Below are 17,482 nucleotides of genomic sequence, written 5' to 3'. Positions count from 1 at the left end.
CTCTACCTGAAATTGGATGTTTCATTTGGTCTGATACCAGGGGAACCCTGCTGGGTTATTTATATCGATCTTTCGGCCGCTTTTGTTTTTAGTTGTGAAAACTTGTTTGCAAAAAATAGAAGGGAAGGCTTGAAAACATTTCAGGACAATTAAACTAAAAGTTTAGAACAACTAAAGAAAAGGACACCATGGTTAATATGTCTCTTCCGTAGAGGTCGTTTTGTGTATTTAATTTTGTACTTGTATAAAAGTGATTTCTTTTCATTTCGGATGTACATTACATGGCCAAAAGTTCGGTGTACCACAGCACAATGCAAATTCATGACGAACCAGGGCTGTTCATGATTAATCGAAGTTTGTGTTTAAATAACATATGTCTCTGTGCCGTGCATATTCATTTTGTGTTTATAAACTCATACACATATATGTAATATATAATATGTACATGCAGATATTTCCTAAATATATACATGTATGTGACGCGTATGTGTTTGTTTATAAATACATAATAAATATGCACAGTACACAGAAAATGTTTATGCTGGATGCGATTCATCGTTGAACAGCCTTGTGACGAACTTAATGAAGAAGCTTATATTACTGATTTAGATTGTATAACTCTTATTTTTTAATTCACTTGATTTTCGTGCTCTTTCTGGTCCATGAAATGCAAGTTATAGATCAAAAAAATGTAACTTTATCTCATGATTTGAAGGATACGATAAAAGACAATCGATGGATGGTTTTCTACACTTTCTATCCTTAAAAAAAGAAAAGAAAAACTTAGCTTTGTATACTGCGGTGGGCTATATGAGAGTTTTTACTGAACTTATGCATTTTGTTGTTCCAATTGCTTCTATTGTTTGCCTCATTTGTAAGTCGCTTTGGATAAAAGCGTTTGCTAAATGACTAAATGTAAGTGTAACTGTGTGTTCCCACCAGACACGAATGAAGCGTTAAGCGCGAGTGATTTACATGTTAAGTCAATGCAAAGATGTGATAGACCTCCTTGCAGCGCGATTCGCGCGAATGAGGCGGCGCGAATCATGTGATTCGCACGAATTGAGCGTTTCGGGCGTTTGACGCGTGATTCGCGCGAGTTGAAAAATCTGATCTTTGGCGAAAATTCGCGCCGCGTTAACCAATGAGGAGCTTGCTCTAGTAGTGATGTGAGCGTCTGTGAGTGTGCACGAAGGCAGCCCAGAGAAACAGATAAGGAGCGCAACTGAAGTCTATTTGAATTATAAACAGAGAGCGTCTTTGCAATAACTAATCACATATTTAAAAACTACAATACTAATTTCTCGCTAGAAATGCAATCAAAAGTTGTTGAAAGTGAAAATGAAACTTACATTTATACAAAACTGTGCTCCAACGGGCGTTTCGGCCGCCATTTTATTTTTTCGATCTTGCGTCTGTTGTGAATTTCACGCGCGAATGAAGCGAGTAAACTCAAAATGTTCAAGCGTCCAACTACGCGCGAATAGCGCGATTCATTCGCGCAAGTCGCGTTTGGTGGGAACGCTCAGTAAGTGTATTTGAGATGGTTCACTCAGATGTTTTTATTGGTTCATGATGTGTCCGGATAAAACAAATCTGCCAATTGAACACCACAGTTGTAGTTTGTTCTGCATTCATGCATTCATAATTGCTCTTCCAAATAATTGAACATTTTTGTACGATTTACTTAATAAGAATTTACAAACTTGCCACCTTGTGTGGGTATATCTGTACCAGCAAAGATATGTGGTGCGCAGAGGTGTAAAGAGTACCTGAAAACCATACTTAAGTAAAAGTACAGATACCTTGCAGTGAAAATGACTCCATTACAAGTTACAAGTCACCAATTCCAAAATGACTTCAGTAAAAGTCTTAGAGTATCTGATTTTAACAGTACTTGAGTATTTTACTCATACTGAATGTAGGCTCAAAGCAGCACTAGTCCTCAACACTTAAGAGACACGTCAGTGAAAAACAAGAAACAGTTGATTTGTGAGGAGAGCAATCGCATTTATTTTCTTAAATCATAATAAGACTGAACACCTCAAAATTGCAACAAATCATGGTCGACACCATAACCTACGTCATTACAAACACCCAAGTCTCATTTAAACTCAAGTGCTCATAAGTAAACCAAACTCCTTCAAAAAGGTGTCTTCAATATAACGGATAAATAAAATAATGTTAAGTAAAATTAAAAAGTCAAATCCTTTTTGCACTGGACATGCTGGTTTGGGCCTCATCGCCAGCTGCAGTCATGTCCTCATTTCACATACACTGTTAGCCCTTACCTGCCATTTCTACAGTAATACATTGGCAACACTGTTGCCAGCTAGTTACTGTAGGTGTTTTACAGTAAACTACTGCAATGGCTGTTTGAAGATACATTATTAAAGAATCTATTAACGCACTTAAGTCACACAGTCTTAGATGAACAAGTGTAAATAACAGATGAACACAATAAATCTGTCAAGATTTCACCAGAGGAGAATTAAACACAAACATCAATAACATCTTCACATATTACAGACACCACTTTCACTTTATTTCTGTCATCTGTGTAAGATCTTATTGAGATTTAACTCTAGTTCATAGTGGTTCAATTATGTTTTAAGTCACCATTATGGCGATCAGTGTTTGCTTTGGTTGGACTCTTTGACTTTCTTGTAGCTTTAAAATGTACACTTATACAATAACACTGAAAGGGACTTTACAGGAACCGCAACTTTATGTTTGCTTAGTAACTGAAGATACATCTGAAAGAATTCAATCATTAAATAATAATAATATAGCATTTAAGATTTATTAAGATATGTTTGGTAAAGTGATTACATGTTATAATGGAAAGATCTCTGTCAGAAAATCTTTCTTTGCAATTGAGACACAGTTAGACACTTGACATACAAACCTCATCAATGGTGACAAACAATCATGAATGAGTTTTGTACTATGTACCCAGCATGCATTGCAGCATGAAGCTGTTCAGTTGATTGTCACCATTGTTGAGATTCATATGTGGATTGTTCATTTCTCTGTGTCCGACTCATTCTATAGGTTAATATTTTGTCTATATAGTGTGAGAGCACTTTTGAAAATTGAAATACTATACATTCTTTTTACTGGTTTACATCACTTCATGGCAATAGTCCCACCATATGGTCAAATTTTGAGCAAACATGTTTAGAGCACATTTAGGAAGAGTTAGTTTTAAAAATAAGAGCTTTTGTAGATGTGTGACCTACAGTAACTAGCTGGCAACAGTGTTGCCAATATATTACTGTAGAAATAGCGGGTAAGGGCTAACCGTGTGTAAACCGCCAGCGATTGACATCTACCTGATACTGCACTCATATTCATATAAAGAAGCCATGTTGACAAGTTTTTGTAAGTTAGGGCAAAATCCACAAGATTGTAGTACCTTCAATGCCCTGTGAATGGCAATATTAATTATAAGATAGGTGCCATGCAAAATGTAATGTGTAATTGCATTAGTCATTACAAATGTAGTGGAGTAAAGAGTACATATACTTGTTCAAAAATGTAGTTAAGTAGAGAGTAAAAGTTGCTAATATCTTTAATACTCAGTACAACTACAAAGTAGCCAAAAAGATAATTAAGTAAAGTAACTAAGTACATTTACTCCAATACTTTACACCACTGGTGGTGCGTGTGTTCAGAGTGTGATAAAAAAGGTGGATGTGTCTTAATGCATGTGTGGATAAGGAGCAGGTGCGTGACAGGGGCTGCAGGTCCTGACAGGTGTTTTGGCTCAGTAAGGGGACGCTGTGTCCTATCACGGCTCAGTCAGCAGAATCTATCGACTGCCTGAGGGGCGGCACTGGCCATCTGACCACACGCCACTCACCTGCCCTGTCACCAAGAACAGTGCAAAACAGGTTGACTGTTCCGTTCACGATCGGATAAAACCTCATTAGCTTACTCTACAGTGAGTCTGTTGAAAGAAAATATGTCTTCAACTAAACTTTATTATCTTACACAATAACTTATTCTTTTTTTTTTGGAGATGTTTAGTTATTTTTACTGAAAAACAAGAAACGCTAATTAATGATTCTTTTGCCGTGTTGTTTCGGGTCTGTCCTTGCTTGACTCGCGCTTCCTCATTAAAGAAGCTTTAAAAAGCGCTCGGAGAACACAGCTCTACATTCAATTCCCATCTGAGCCCCTCGCGCGCGTGTGAGTGCGTACGCCCGCTGACACACTTCTGGATATATTTCAGAGATGAGCGGGAAAAACACATCATCATGGTTCGTGGATTTGTTTTCAGGTTCGCTATGAATGACAAATTAGAAATACAGCGGATGAGGGGGGGGGGGGGGGGGGGGGGGGGGATGGGGCTAGCGTGCCAGTGACAGCTGTTGCCTTGAAAGACTTACGTAAGAGCGTCACAATAACAGCTTGTCGTGATTTGAATCGGGGGGAACAGTTGTGGATTACTAAGGCGCGAACACACCCACCGGGACCCTCGGATGTCTCCCATCATCCCTCACTGGCTGCGTTCACACGCTGAAATACGCCTGTCATTATTGTTTGGGGCGTATAGCACGGTTCTGTTCACACAAGGTTGCGAGAGTGAGAATTATGATCTTGCTACAATTTTTTGAACCCATAATTTCAAAGCGTTCGGTTGATGTGTGCTGTGTAAATTGATCCCGGAGTATGTTGCAGACTTCTGTCGTTTTTCGATGGGAAGTTTGGGGCGTCCGGCCTCTCAGGGTAAAAAGTGCCTGAAAATAAGGGTGTTGTGTGGCTGTAAAACAAGACAAGGCTCCAGCTATGCATTTGGATGAAGGCGAAAGATAAAACTAATTGGACAGAATGTGATTTTTTTGGCTGCGTATCTGAGAGGATAAAAGCAGCAGGAGCTCCCCGAAATAGTTCAGAATAAATTAAATCTCCAAAGATCCAAAACAAAAGACTGGAACACTGGATACTTACCATCTTCATCCTTCACAGTAGATATTACTTGTGCCCAGCAGTATATTTTTCCATTTTTTTGGACAATATTTAGTGAATCTCAATATTTATCTCAAAACTTTTGAGTCAGAGTTAAAAAAAAATTCAGACAGTCAGTTTGAACTGATTCACATTAATGAATCAAATGTTAAAACTGTGACATTCTCTTTTTCTAGAGATTCACTGACATATCGGTCAATAATCGGTATCGGTTGACAAAAGCAATTTTCACACTATCGGCTATCAGACGATAAATAAAAATGCATTGAAAATTTTAAGAAACATCACCAGTTTAATGTTCAATATTAATATTTATTATTTGAATAATAACATTCAGAAAGTTTAAAAGTATTAATTTAATCTTGGTATCGGCAGACATCACTCTGAATAATCGGATATCGATATCGGTTTAGTATCGAAATTTAGTATTGGTGCATCTCCACTTTTGATGTTATAAGTATGCCCTAGTTAATACTTTACGCTATTCACACTGACATTATTCAATTTATCGATTATTCATTATTCAATTTGAGATTCACTCATGTAACGACCTCCGTTCACACCAAAAACAACTTTATTTACAGTCAAATCTCAGTCACTCAGAACTTTGTGAATGTAGCCCCTGTGTCATCGGTTTTCCAGCACTGTGAGAATCCTTAATTCTCGACTGTAGGTGTCACGCCCCAGACGTCAAAGTTTCTAAACAACTCTGTAAGGTAGACAGGTAATGTTCTGGGGAGGATCACCATTTAACATACTTCGTAGATGAATAATAATTGTCCTCTCTGCCGTGACATGCCGTGTAAAGCGTTTGAGAAGTGAATGTTCAGGTGAGTCTCATGTGTTTGTCCTCGTCTCTTTCAGCAGATGCCGTCGCAGTATGGGCCTCAAGGCATAGGTGGCTACTGCCAACAGGGGCAACCCCCGTACTTCAGCCCCCCACAACAGCAGCCTGCCGCCCCCTCTCAGCCCCCTTACATGCAGCAGCGGGGTCCGGCACAGCAGGTGAGCACTTTGGAGATGTTAAGGGTCCTGGAGACCCCCACAATTTTGAGTTTGTTATTTTAACAACATATTTTCACCTTGCTGGAACAAAAAAACTTTTCAACCATTCATCATGTATTTCACGTGGCTTTTAAGCGGTTTCGATAGTGTTGGGCAAAGAAATATCCGGGTCATATTTTTCCCCAAAATCAAATACAAAATGAATAAAAAACAATGGGACTCCAGAAAAATACCCTATACAAACATATACAGGGTTTTTCCTGGCTCAAAATGAGGCGGAGGTGGTGCCATCCTGATCTTGTACACACACACACACACACACACACACACACACACACACACACACACACAAGTAGGCCTACCGTGCCTTTTAAGTGGCTTAACCAAAGTGAATTTGACATTAAAAGTTCTAATAAAATGAGATGAATATGACATTTATTAAGTTATATAAAACATTACTTTTATTCAACCAAACAGAAATGTTTTTTTAATCAAATAAAGTTTTTATTTGCTCATATAGTTCATTTTTAACTAACTTTTCAGCCCACTATAGTCAACTGAATTAACCAGTCTTACTAAATGACTAAAATGAGCAAAGCTCATTCACATCTTGCATTCTCTGTGGTTCACTTTAAATGATTCAATGATCTCTTATATTCGCTAGTAGTGACTGAAAAGTTCAATAGTTTAAATGAATCGGTTCAAATGAGTCATTCGTGTGCGAGTCGTTCTGAACGCAATGTGCGTTCATACTGGCGAACTCGCTGTGTACAGTATACGCTGATTCAACGACCCAACGTTGAACGTGAAAACGAAAAGTGAAAGTGACCTATTAGTCAGATATGGTGACACATACCCGAAATGTGACCTCTGCATTTAACCCATCCAGAGAGTAGTGAACACACGCACAGCAGTGTGCAGCTATCACTGCAGCGCCCGGGGAGCAAGTAGGGGTAAGGTGCCTTGCTCAAGGGCACCTCAGTCGTTACCCGCCGGCCCTGAGAATCGAACCAGCAACCTTCTGGTCACGAGTCCGACTCTCTAACCATTAGGTTGCCCCTGCACAGCTATGTACAGCTATGTATTGCTATGTATTAACGTCATGTTAATTTAAGAAATTAAACGTACTTGGATGCAAAACAAACACAGCCAGCTCTTGTTCTGCAACTCTTTTTAGCGCCTCAGTGTGCTGATAACGAAACAGCGCCTCCACTGTGGCGTAATGCCGCAACTGCAGTTACAAATGACAGTCTGTTAAAGCCACAATATGGAAGACTTTTGTTATGAAATATCCAAAAATCACTTGCACAGTGTGATATATTTCATGCAGTTGTGTACTTACATTATCCCAAATGTTCCCAAGAATGTGCAAATCCAGAGAAATTCCTATTTAAAATAATGGCCCGTCCCTTGTCTCCCTTGTATTTGTCGCATATCAGTGACTTAATATCCGTGTGACTTTGGCGAGTAAATGCAACCCAAAAAAGTGTAAACGTAGGCCAAATGAGGCAATGGACAAACTTAGAAATAAAACAAGGATTAATATCTGCGTGGCGTTTTCTAAATGGAGAGAGCTTCGCGACCAACTTGGACTCGACAGAGACTCCGCTCTCACATGTGTTTTAATAGACAGGTAAGCACATTTTTTTTATTGTACACGAAATACTCATGCACAGATTATTTGAATAGTTATGAATGCAGTTACCCTATGAATACAGTATATGTCGCACAAAAATATGTAGCCAATAACGTTACTTGTAAATGCTGTGGGTTCGTTCCAATTTACTTTTTAAACGATGACTGTATGACTGTTTTAAACAGGTAAAGCTGTGTAGCATTACGCTACCAAATCAATGGACAAAGTCCAATATCAGCCGCGGGCTAACGTAGCATTACATTCCACGTTTCTTGCAAGCTAATTCATTACGATGACATAAAATAAAATTAATTCATTACCTCGTCCGTGAACATGATGGGCGATCTCCATACGCCTCTGGATGGTGAAAACGACATGTCCCATAATTCCACTCTCCTACATAACGTCATTAAGCTTCGCCTTTTGTTGTTGTTTCGAAAGTGCACCATCTAGCGGTCCAAATATTCCATATTGTGGCTTTAAATGCACGCAGCATTTCTTGTGAAGACACCCGACATAGTTTTGGCGAGAGTCTGAGGCGGCACGACATTTGACGGAGGCGGCCGCCTCCAATTTCTCTATGCAGGAAAAACCCTGCATATACTGTATATATATATATATATATATATATTAATGATTATTGGAGAATTCATATGCTTAATGCGTTTGCACAACATTAATTAGCTCCCTCCCTCTCCCTCTCTCTCTCTCTCTCTCTCTCTCTCTCTCTCTCTCTCTTTTTCTCTTAAATGTACACCCTCATCTTTTGTTCTTCATTTTTGTATTACACACAGCTTGTGCGTAACACAGATACACAAACAAATAGCTCGGAGATGGCAGTAATAAGAAACTGGCCTTGAGTCGATCTCTCTGGGGTGTGCGTGTAATATCAGTTTGGACATCACTGCTGTGAGTCTCATATTGCTACCAGACTCCCTGCTTACTCCCTGGACCTTAAAGGCATTAGTTTCAGTTTCTCTTTTATGACACTGAAGCTGATTGAGAAAAAACGCTTTCATTTTCTTTCTCTGTGCTGCGATTTCCAATGTCTCAGACAGAAGAGATTGTACAGCAGATGAACACATCAGCAACATTGAACCTAGAAATAATCTGCTGATAAACAAAGTTTTAGTATTTAGATTTTTAGGATTGAGAACAAACCATTGGAAATATAGATTTCTTGTTCTTAGTTTTCAGTTTTTAATTAATTGTCATTAAAGTAAAAGTGTGACATAGTAGTCTTGTAGATTGCATTGTCTTGAACATTACAAATCTGTTCATTTTGTGTATCACAAGAATGCAGAGGAAAAACACAAGGTTCTCGAAAGATTTTATTCTAATTCGAACTTGAACAAAAATGACATTTAAAAATACTTTCATCAACACTTTCCTTTCTAGACTTTGAAACAAAGGTCTCAAATGAATTTTAAAACTCTCAAAAAACAAACCTGTTTGCAAACTTAAAAAAAAAAGCAAGACCTTAAAAATGTCATTACCGTAACCCTCTGCAAATGTCAATAGGAAAAGAGAAGTTTTTATTCCTCATAGATAATTTGACTTTAAAGGAATAGTTCACCCAAAAATGAAAATTCCTTCATGAATTACTCACTCTCTAGTTGTTCCAAATCTGTATACATGTCTTTGTTTGGTTGAACACAGAGAAAGATATTTGGACGAATGCTTGTAACCAAACAGTTCTTGGCCACCATTGACTACCATAGTAGGAAAAATTACAATGGAAGTCAAAACGGTTTGCTGTCCTACATTCTTCAAAGTATCTTCTTTTGTGTTCAACCGAACAAAAAAATGATCAAGCAATTTTTCCTACTATGGTAGTCAATGGGGTCCAAGAACTTTTTGGTTAAAGGCATTCTTCAGATTTGGAACAACTCAAAGGTGAGTAAATGTTGACATCGTTTTTATTTTTGGGGGATCTACACTATTATAAAAGTAACAATTTTTTGCATGTGGAAAGCTGCCTGTATCGGTAATGATTATCAATATTGTCACAGTACACAGTACGTCAAGAGACTATTAAACTTATATAGAAATATAAAGAAATCTGTTAACCTGTTAGCCATTTGGAAGGTACTAGCAGATGTACAATCACGTTTAATTAAAGATACACAAATATGCGTGGAGGATGAGAACCATGGACGCTTAGTTTTTCCTCTATTTAATCATTTTTATTATACATTAATATTCTGTCAGGTTTTTTGTAATTTGAGAACATCTAGTAGAACATCCTTTTATTATTTCAGAATATTTTAATTTAACTTTAATTGTTTAAATTACAGCATGTCATGCACTCAGACATCGCTAGACGCATTACGTTAATGAGAGTTTTCTAGCAGAAAATGCAGTAAGATTAAAAAAATAATCCATTCCCATGTTAAAATATTCTTTGTTCAAGGTGTAAACCACAAATATTTTTTGTGTGTGTTACTAGCTAAATCATATGATTAATATTTACAATCATTACTGCCGTGTTTCTGTGTTTTCGTGAGAATGAACCACATTTGGAAATCTAATTTGCCGTACTCCCTCCTCGCTATTACAGTAACCCGACTTTTATGCGTTTATGCGTCTGTCAAAGGCTTCTCAGAACTTTCCTGAGTGTGCACTTTTCAGACATTTGCAGGAACTATTACCATCTGGCCAGCATTGCACACAGTTTCAAACATTGGGACACACTATCCTAATCTTGCATAATACTTGAAAAAAAAATAGAAATCAATGTGAATTGGGCCTGAGGCCTGTTTGATGTCAGGCATTCTCATCATCTCTTGAGACATCATCGCATGGTGTCTGGTTAAAATCAACCTGTAAAATCAAAGGTTGGCTTTCATTAGAGCTTCGTTAAAGAGCCCCCTTCTGACCCCCGGTCTGACTTTTTTCTTCGTTTGCCTGACATCATCGATTAGTACCGTGTGTTGGTCATGAAAGGCGCGGCTAGCTGACCCCATCACGGAACATCTGCTGGCCACTTTATTTCTAAAATGCCAGGCTGCTTTCAAAACCAAATTTGAGTTTTGTGTGTGGGTTAAAGACACAATTTGCAATTAGCTGTCGGCCTATATTCATTTTTAAATATCCAACGCTGATTATGAGAATGAAAAATGAGTGTATATTGGATGTCTGATATATAAATCTATCACATTTCGCAATGCATTTAACATCCATATTTCGTAGGGTATAATGTAGGGCGGGACCTAATTTTATCCATCGGGATTTGATTGGATAGCTGTTGCGCGCCTGTAATATTACCAGTTAATTTTCCTGCTGCACACGGCCTTGATTATAATCAAGAGAAAAGAAAAGTCATTATAGAGGCATAGAAAGAAATGACATTTTAATGAAAGATTATGCAAACAAATCGTTTTTCTTTTCAATAGTGAGAATGAGGAATTGTGCACAATGAGATCAGCGACAAGTAAATAGGGTCACTGTTTACTTTTGATTTTGTGTCGTCTTCAAAGAGAGATTACATCCCTCACACAGGAACTAAAGATCACACCTGTGCAGATCATTTTAGATGTGTCATCATCACTACAGCCTGTGAAACACACATGAAGGACATTTGAACAGGCTGAAACTCCAGAGTCGAGAGAGATTTAGAAAGATCTTTTTGGATCTCTAATATCCTGAAAGTATTTGATCTTTTCATGCAGTGTCAGGTGGGTTTGTCTAACAGCTCCGAAGGGTTCTGCTAGACACACCCTGCGTCTTATCCAACACAGTGCCTGTATTCAGAGTCAGACAGAAACACAAAACAATTATTACACGATAGAATCGTGCAGAAAGCTCTGACTTAAATCAAGATGTACTGACGTAAATCATGTTTCCTGAGGGAACGTGAGCTTCTTTATTGATGTTTTATTAATGTTTTTGTTTAAAATCTTATAAAGCATCTGCATAAAAGCAGAGGAACAACTAAAAGAGAAATCAGAATAGATGCCTTTACCATCCAGAAAAGCTACATTAGAAAAACACTTTTTTTTAAAACTCAAATGGAAATATTAAGATGGAAAAAAATCGTATTTCTTTATAGATTTTACGAATGTTTTTTTTGGTAGGGATGATTTGTTTTGGCCGATAGCAATTTTAACAAAATAAATTGCTGTTTTAAATTTAAAAATGCATGCATTATTTTATAGCCGCCTCATCAAATTATTTTTGTCGATTTTTTTTTTTTTTTGTAGATTAATTTGAAGTTCATTTTAGTGCCTTAGTAACTGGTAACTTAAACTTACAACCTTCCAGCAGCATTTAAATTCATATTTTATTTGATTTATCGGTAACACTTTACAATAAGGTGCTATTTGTTAACAATAAGTTAATGCATTAGCTAACATTAACTAACAATGAACAATATTTGTACAGGATTTATTCATCTTAGTTCATGTAAATTTCAGTATCTACTCATACATTATTAAATGGGTCATATGGCTCGAAAGCATGAAGCACAGATGGAATTATGCTTTTTCACTGCTATTTTTACCCCTGATTTTTTTCATATATTTTGTCTCTATCAGTTCAAATAAACCTACCATAAAAATTATAGACCCTTCGTTTCTTTGTAAGCAGGCAAACTTACAAAATCAGCAGGGGATCAAATACTTATTTCCCTCACTGTATATATATATATATNTTTACATATATATATATATATATATATATATATATAGTTTAATAGCCCTAAAAATACAAATAAGACAATATAACCCTCAGAGGTAATTAAGTTTTTCAATAGACCCCTTTTGCGCTTTCACTTCATAAAATTTAAGATTAAAAAACGACTGTCTTTTGTTGGTGTGGATTATGATTTGGGCATGTGTCTAAAAATATCTCACGTATGCCTAAATCAGAAACTGGGGAGCAAGGTTATTTTTCACGTAGCATTCACTTTTGAATGCATAGGGTGTGCTAGCTAACTTTGTTAGTTATACAACTAGCAGTTAACTATCGACCAGAAACTAAACATAAAGGAAAGTGTTTGTCATCTCTTTTTCTTTAATTGTCACAAGTGCATTAGTATAAAGGGAGAGGGAACAGTGAGAAGGCTCATGTTATGTGTCAGGTTTGTGTTCAAGTAAATGCATTTAACGTTACTAACGTTTGCCACTGTTAGTACACGCAGGCATCTATAGATGTATACGCTCTCGGTTTCTCTTTACTATACACGCTTGGTTTCTCTGTCAGGTAGGTGTAGATGTCAGGCCACTTAACTGGAGGTAATCCTGTCAGTTCATCCCTGGATCCATTAAGTGAGCGTGTACAGGTCGGCCAGGTTCCTTGCGTTAAAGTTTACTTTTTCAAAAACAATCGCGGTCCTAGAGAGTGAGTGACCTTACATGTCAAAATTTAATCCAATTTTTTTAGTCATTGTCAAAAAGCAAGCAAACAAAACGTGCTACCTAGCGTTAGTAATGCAGTCAGAGGGATCTTTGTGCCTCCTCCTAAGCTCCGCCCACAAAAACACGTTACAATGTTTACTAACAGTAAAAGCTGACTTTATACAGACATTATACAACAAGTGCATTCATGCAATAAATTAATAATAATAATCTTCTGTTTATTTTATCTGCTGATTGTCGTATACCTCTGATCCAAGATTAGCAAATCATCCAATTAGCATCCAGGACCATAATTTATGCTTTTGAAAATAGATATATAGTATAAAGAAAGAGGACATTTGCAGGAATGGAGACTAAACAAGCCTCCAACACACGTTCTACGGACTGGCTTTTATGCTTAGAAATCATGGGCATCCCTAGAGCTCTGCAGTCCTACAGCACTGAAAAGGGAACGGAAAAGCTGATGATGGAATTTTTTTCAAGCCAGACATTTTCTGCAGATCTGTTAATAACGCTGACAGCTCAAACGCCAAGTGACGTTGCTGGTATAAGGCCGAGTTAAATTGAATCTCGAGTCTTCAACAGAAAATGCATGTCACACTCAGCAAGGGAGGGATCACACATAGTTGTGCTGTGACGCTGTGAATCTCTGAGGTCTCACTGGCCGTTATCACAGAGGAACAGCTGTTACGCCTCTGATTCAGCACATGCCTGAGCTGTGATGTAATGGCCCGACTGTAAACAGCCGTCTGTGTGTGTGGCCTGGCCTGGCCATGACCCAGAGTCAATACACACACACAAACGGCCGTCTGGCGTGGGAATGCCCTGCTTTTTTCTTTGCACTCTTGAGTGAAGTAAGTGGAGAGGGAGTTGTTGGTAATGTTTGTGTACATGAGGGAATTACAGGCAGGGCGACCTTAGCTGGCACACTTTCAAACTCTTTTTTCCCCCAAGCCTGTTTTCCTTTCCTAAGTGTATTTGCCGAGGGAATTCAAGTATCCACTTTTACTCCAAATTTTCCACGCTGTTTTCTTAACCCAACAAAAACATTAACAAAAGACTTAAAAAGAGTGCTTGGCCCTTAAATGATTGTTCTGTTATTATTTACTTACCCTCAAGTCTTTTTTTCAAAAAAGATTGGTAACACTTTATTTCACCCTTCGCCCTTGTTACACATTTTACATGTATTTACTATAGTGTTACTATAAATGATGCCTAATTACATGCAATTTATCCTAAACCACAGCCTAATCCTAACCCTAACTCTACTGTAAGTACATGTAGTTAGTTATTATTACTCGGTACTTAAATGTATAATTAAGGTGGTCATATGGCGCAAATACTTGTTTTTCTGTGTCTTTGGTGTGTTATAAGTTGCTCATGCATGTATTAGACACGTAAAATTGCAAAAATTAAAGTGTCGTAACAAAAGATGCATTCTATGTAAAAGCGAATGCTCACCCAGACCTGCCTGAAACGCCTCGTGTGACCACACCCCCACAAATCTACGTCAGTTCGTGGTATGATTTGATTAAGACCGCCCAAATGTATACGCAAGTAAGGTGGGCGTACCTGTCAGTACAATTGAAGAGGAACCTGATGTTCCAAATATGGTAAGAGGCGTTACATTTCCGTCACACGCACGAAAAATAATCTAACTGCTATTATTTTTACCAATATGTGATTATTTTTAAGCACCTTATCTTCTGTATTATTTAATAAAGAAAATCAATAAATCATTGTAACCAACAGAATATTAGACAGATTAACCATAAACTGTAGGCCAGGCTTATTATGAAATTAGTTGTGCGCGTGAGTTGCAACGTGCTCTCTTCACTCGCAGTCACCAAGAGAGAGCAAGCTCCCGTCCCGAGCACTTTTTGATGCTTTTGAGATAGTACTGGTCAGCTCCGAGCAGGGTCGCATCAAACTGTACATCCCCATAATGATTCGCAGGTTAGAAAATCGCTTTTTATCACATCGCGGTTTAATCGCAAATGCAATTAATCGTTCAGCCCTATACATAACTATGTCTTCAGATGTGTATAAAGACCTTACATGATAAAGCATTATGTTTTTATTATCTTATAATGACATATTCCTATCTACATACACCGCGGGTCCTCTTGCATGGAATTCGCCATGTTGTTTCTACAGTAGCCCTAAACGGACAAACTGCTCTAGAGAGCGCGTTTTGTAAATACGTTATATTCTTCGGGTGCAGTGAGCCATTGGTTGCAATTCGCAACCTCACCACTAGATGCCGGTAAATTTCATACACTGGACCTTTAAACTATAACACAGGTACCTTAAAATAAATTGTCACCCAAATATTATATCTAGGGATGCACCGATATGTAAAGTTTGGCTGATAACCGATAAATCTTTAACATTGGAAGCCGATAACCGATATATTGGCCGATATACAGTTTCTAAATAATAATACACATTTTTCTGAGACTGAAACAAAAGGCTAAAAGTGGACAACTGCTTTTATTTTAAAATGTTTACTGCAGAGAACAAGATAACCATTAGTTCACTTTTTTCCCAGAAAATCATGCACCAAGTCTACTTTACACTAATTAAAGATTCTTTAACTTTCAAACTTTTCTGGTATAATGTTTATTTAATGAACAAATTATAGATGTTCTTTCAGTGCAACAATATGCTTTTGGTCCTATAATTTAAACATTCATAAATATCTACATACTGTACCTACATCAACAATGTTTTGCTAATAACAGTAAGTGAATGATCATGACAGAAAGACAGTACTGTACGGGACTTTAACTGTGAGCAGCGTGCAGCTGAAGTGGTTCAACCAAATGAAATGATTCATAATTTATCGGCTATAATATATCGGCCTAAATTTTATTATCCGCCGATACCGATAACATTAAAAATGTCCATTAATGGTCCGATACCGATATGGCCGATAATTAATCATTAGGGATATTCCGATACCCCTTTTCCCTTCCCGATTCCGATACCTGGGTGTGTACTACTAGCCCTGTATAAATTGATAGCATTATTTTATGGTGTGCTTCAGACTCATCCCTTAATAAAACATGAACAAATACATACAGTAAACTAGAGTATTTTTATTATCTGACAGACATTTGACAGTAATATTATTTATTTTTCTTAAGTTGCAGTTTTACTGGCTGATTGGTCGACTCTGAAATGCTGCCAAACAGCAGACATACTGCTAGCACGTTTTCATTTTTTCTTCGTTGCTCTAAACAGTGGTTGCATGTGACGACACGACACAACTTCCTGTGTTTGCATTCTGAGCAGCGAAGAAGAAGTGATTTCCTATTTGCAGCGTTAAGCCAAGCTAGCAGGCATAGCTAGGTCCTGTTTAAGAAAATGGTATCGGATCGGAACATGGGTTAAAGTACTCGCCGATGCCAGAATTTGATGTAGTATTGGTGGTTATTTCCAATACTGGTATCGATATCGGAAAACAACCCTACTTATCGTGCATCCCTAAGTATATCACAAATAGTGTTTACATATTGTTATAGCCACTAACTTAAATGAGGGACTAAAGCATGAATTAATAAACATTACGTTATTGTTACCTTTAGCTAAATTTAGTTATTGTTCTCGGTCAAGACGTGAGAATTGGCATTGGCACTTGAAACAGTTTGAAATGTATGATATCCAGGAGCTTTCAACTGGGTGTTTGATTGAGGCTTTATCCCATCTTCAATACATTCACCCAACCCTGCTTGCACTTTAACCCACGTACTGAGAAGAGAAATATCGCTAGTGGCAAGGGCAAATTAGATATGAGAGAGATGATGGAGAGGCAGTTTTTTATGTAACTGTCTCACAAAAAATAAAATAAAATAATATGTGTCTGTTGCTTCAGAACATTTGAAATGTAGTCCAGTGGATTAGTTTTACAGTGTTCATTGTTTATTTATCTGGATGCTGTGCTTAACATCTCCACAGAAGTCAGTCAGTCATGGGTTCAGAACAACATAAAAGTGAATCAATCATTTTTGGGTCTATTTTTGTTTTGTTTTGTTGTTCCCTCATGTGGATTGTCTTATTTAATGCTTGATATCAGTGCACGTTAATTCAGGCATCAGGCATGCCTCTGCATTTCTGCGTGAACAGCCGTTCAGCTCGTGTGAATCACAGAGGCTCTGAACAAGGAGAAATGATGGGATGGTGTTACCATCACGCTGTCTGAGACTGTCTAATTACTTGATTCCCGCGTGAGTCAACGGCTGTTAGTTTACGAGAAGCACGGCCCTTATTTGCCTTTTAGGGGTCGCTCGTTTCTATGTTAATTTTGTAAACATTTGTTTCACTTAAATCGTTTCTTTGTCTTCACAGGATGCCCTGCAGGAGGGATACGGCAGCAGGGGTCAACCTGGAAAACCCAACCATGATGACATGGGTCTTGCTCAACAGGACCGCCCATCAAGCCTCCCGGTAAGTCGTTATACAGCTCTTCTGAGTGTTTGGGAAACCTGTTTGGCAAAGAACTAGTGGC

At 37.8% G+C, this 17,482-nt stretch overlaps 1 protein-coding gene across 7 annotated transcripts in view; it reads left to right on the top strand.

Annotated features, from left to right (window-relative positions):
• The window catches only part of arid1b (AT rich interactive domain 1B (SWI1-like)), an 82,827-nt gene that overhangs the window by 13,919 nt on the left and 51,426 nt on the right, over positions 1–17,482 (top strand). For 5 of the 7 annotated variants that reach the window (XM_057353406.1, XM_057353403.1, XM_057353404.1 and 2 more), the window contains exons 3-4: positions 5,839–5,979; positions 17,323–17,421. In XM_057353406.1, the coding sequence (XP_057209389.1) occupies positions 5,839–5,979; positions 17,323–17,421 (240 nt within the window). The remainder of the gene's footprint in view (positions 1–5,838; positions 5,980–17,322; positions 17,422–17,482) is intronic. The other 2 variants (XM_057353402.1, XM_057353408.1) reach the window with 1 other exon arrangement.

Source organism: Triplophysa rosa, linkage group LG15 (assembly GCF_024868665.1).
Source record: "Triplophysa rosa linkage group LG15, Trosa_1v2, whole genome shotgun sequence".
NCBI lineage: Eukaryota > Metazoa > Chordata > Actinopteri > Cypriniformes > Nemacheilidae > Triplophysa > Triplophysa rosa.
Note: the sequence above shows the minus strand (reverse complement) of the source record. Positions and strands in the feature narration are given on the sequence as shown.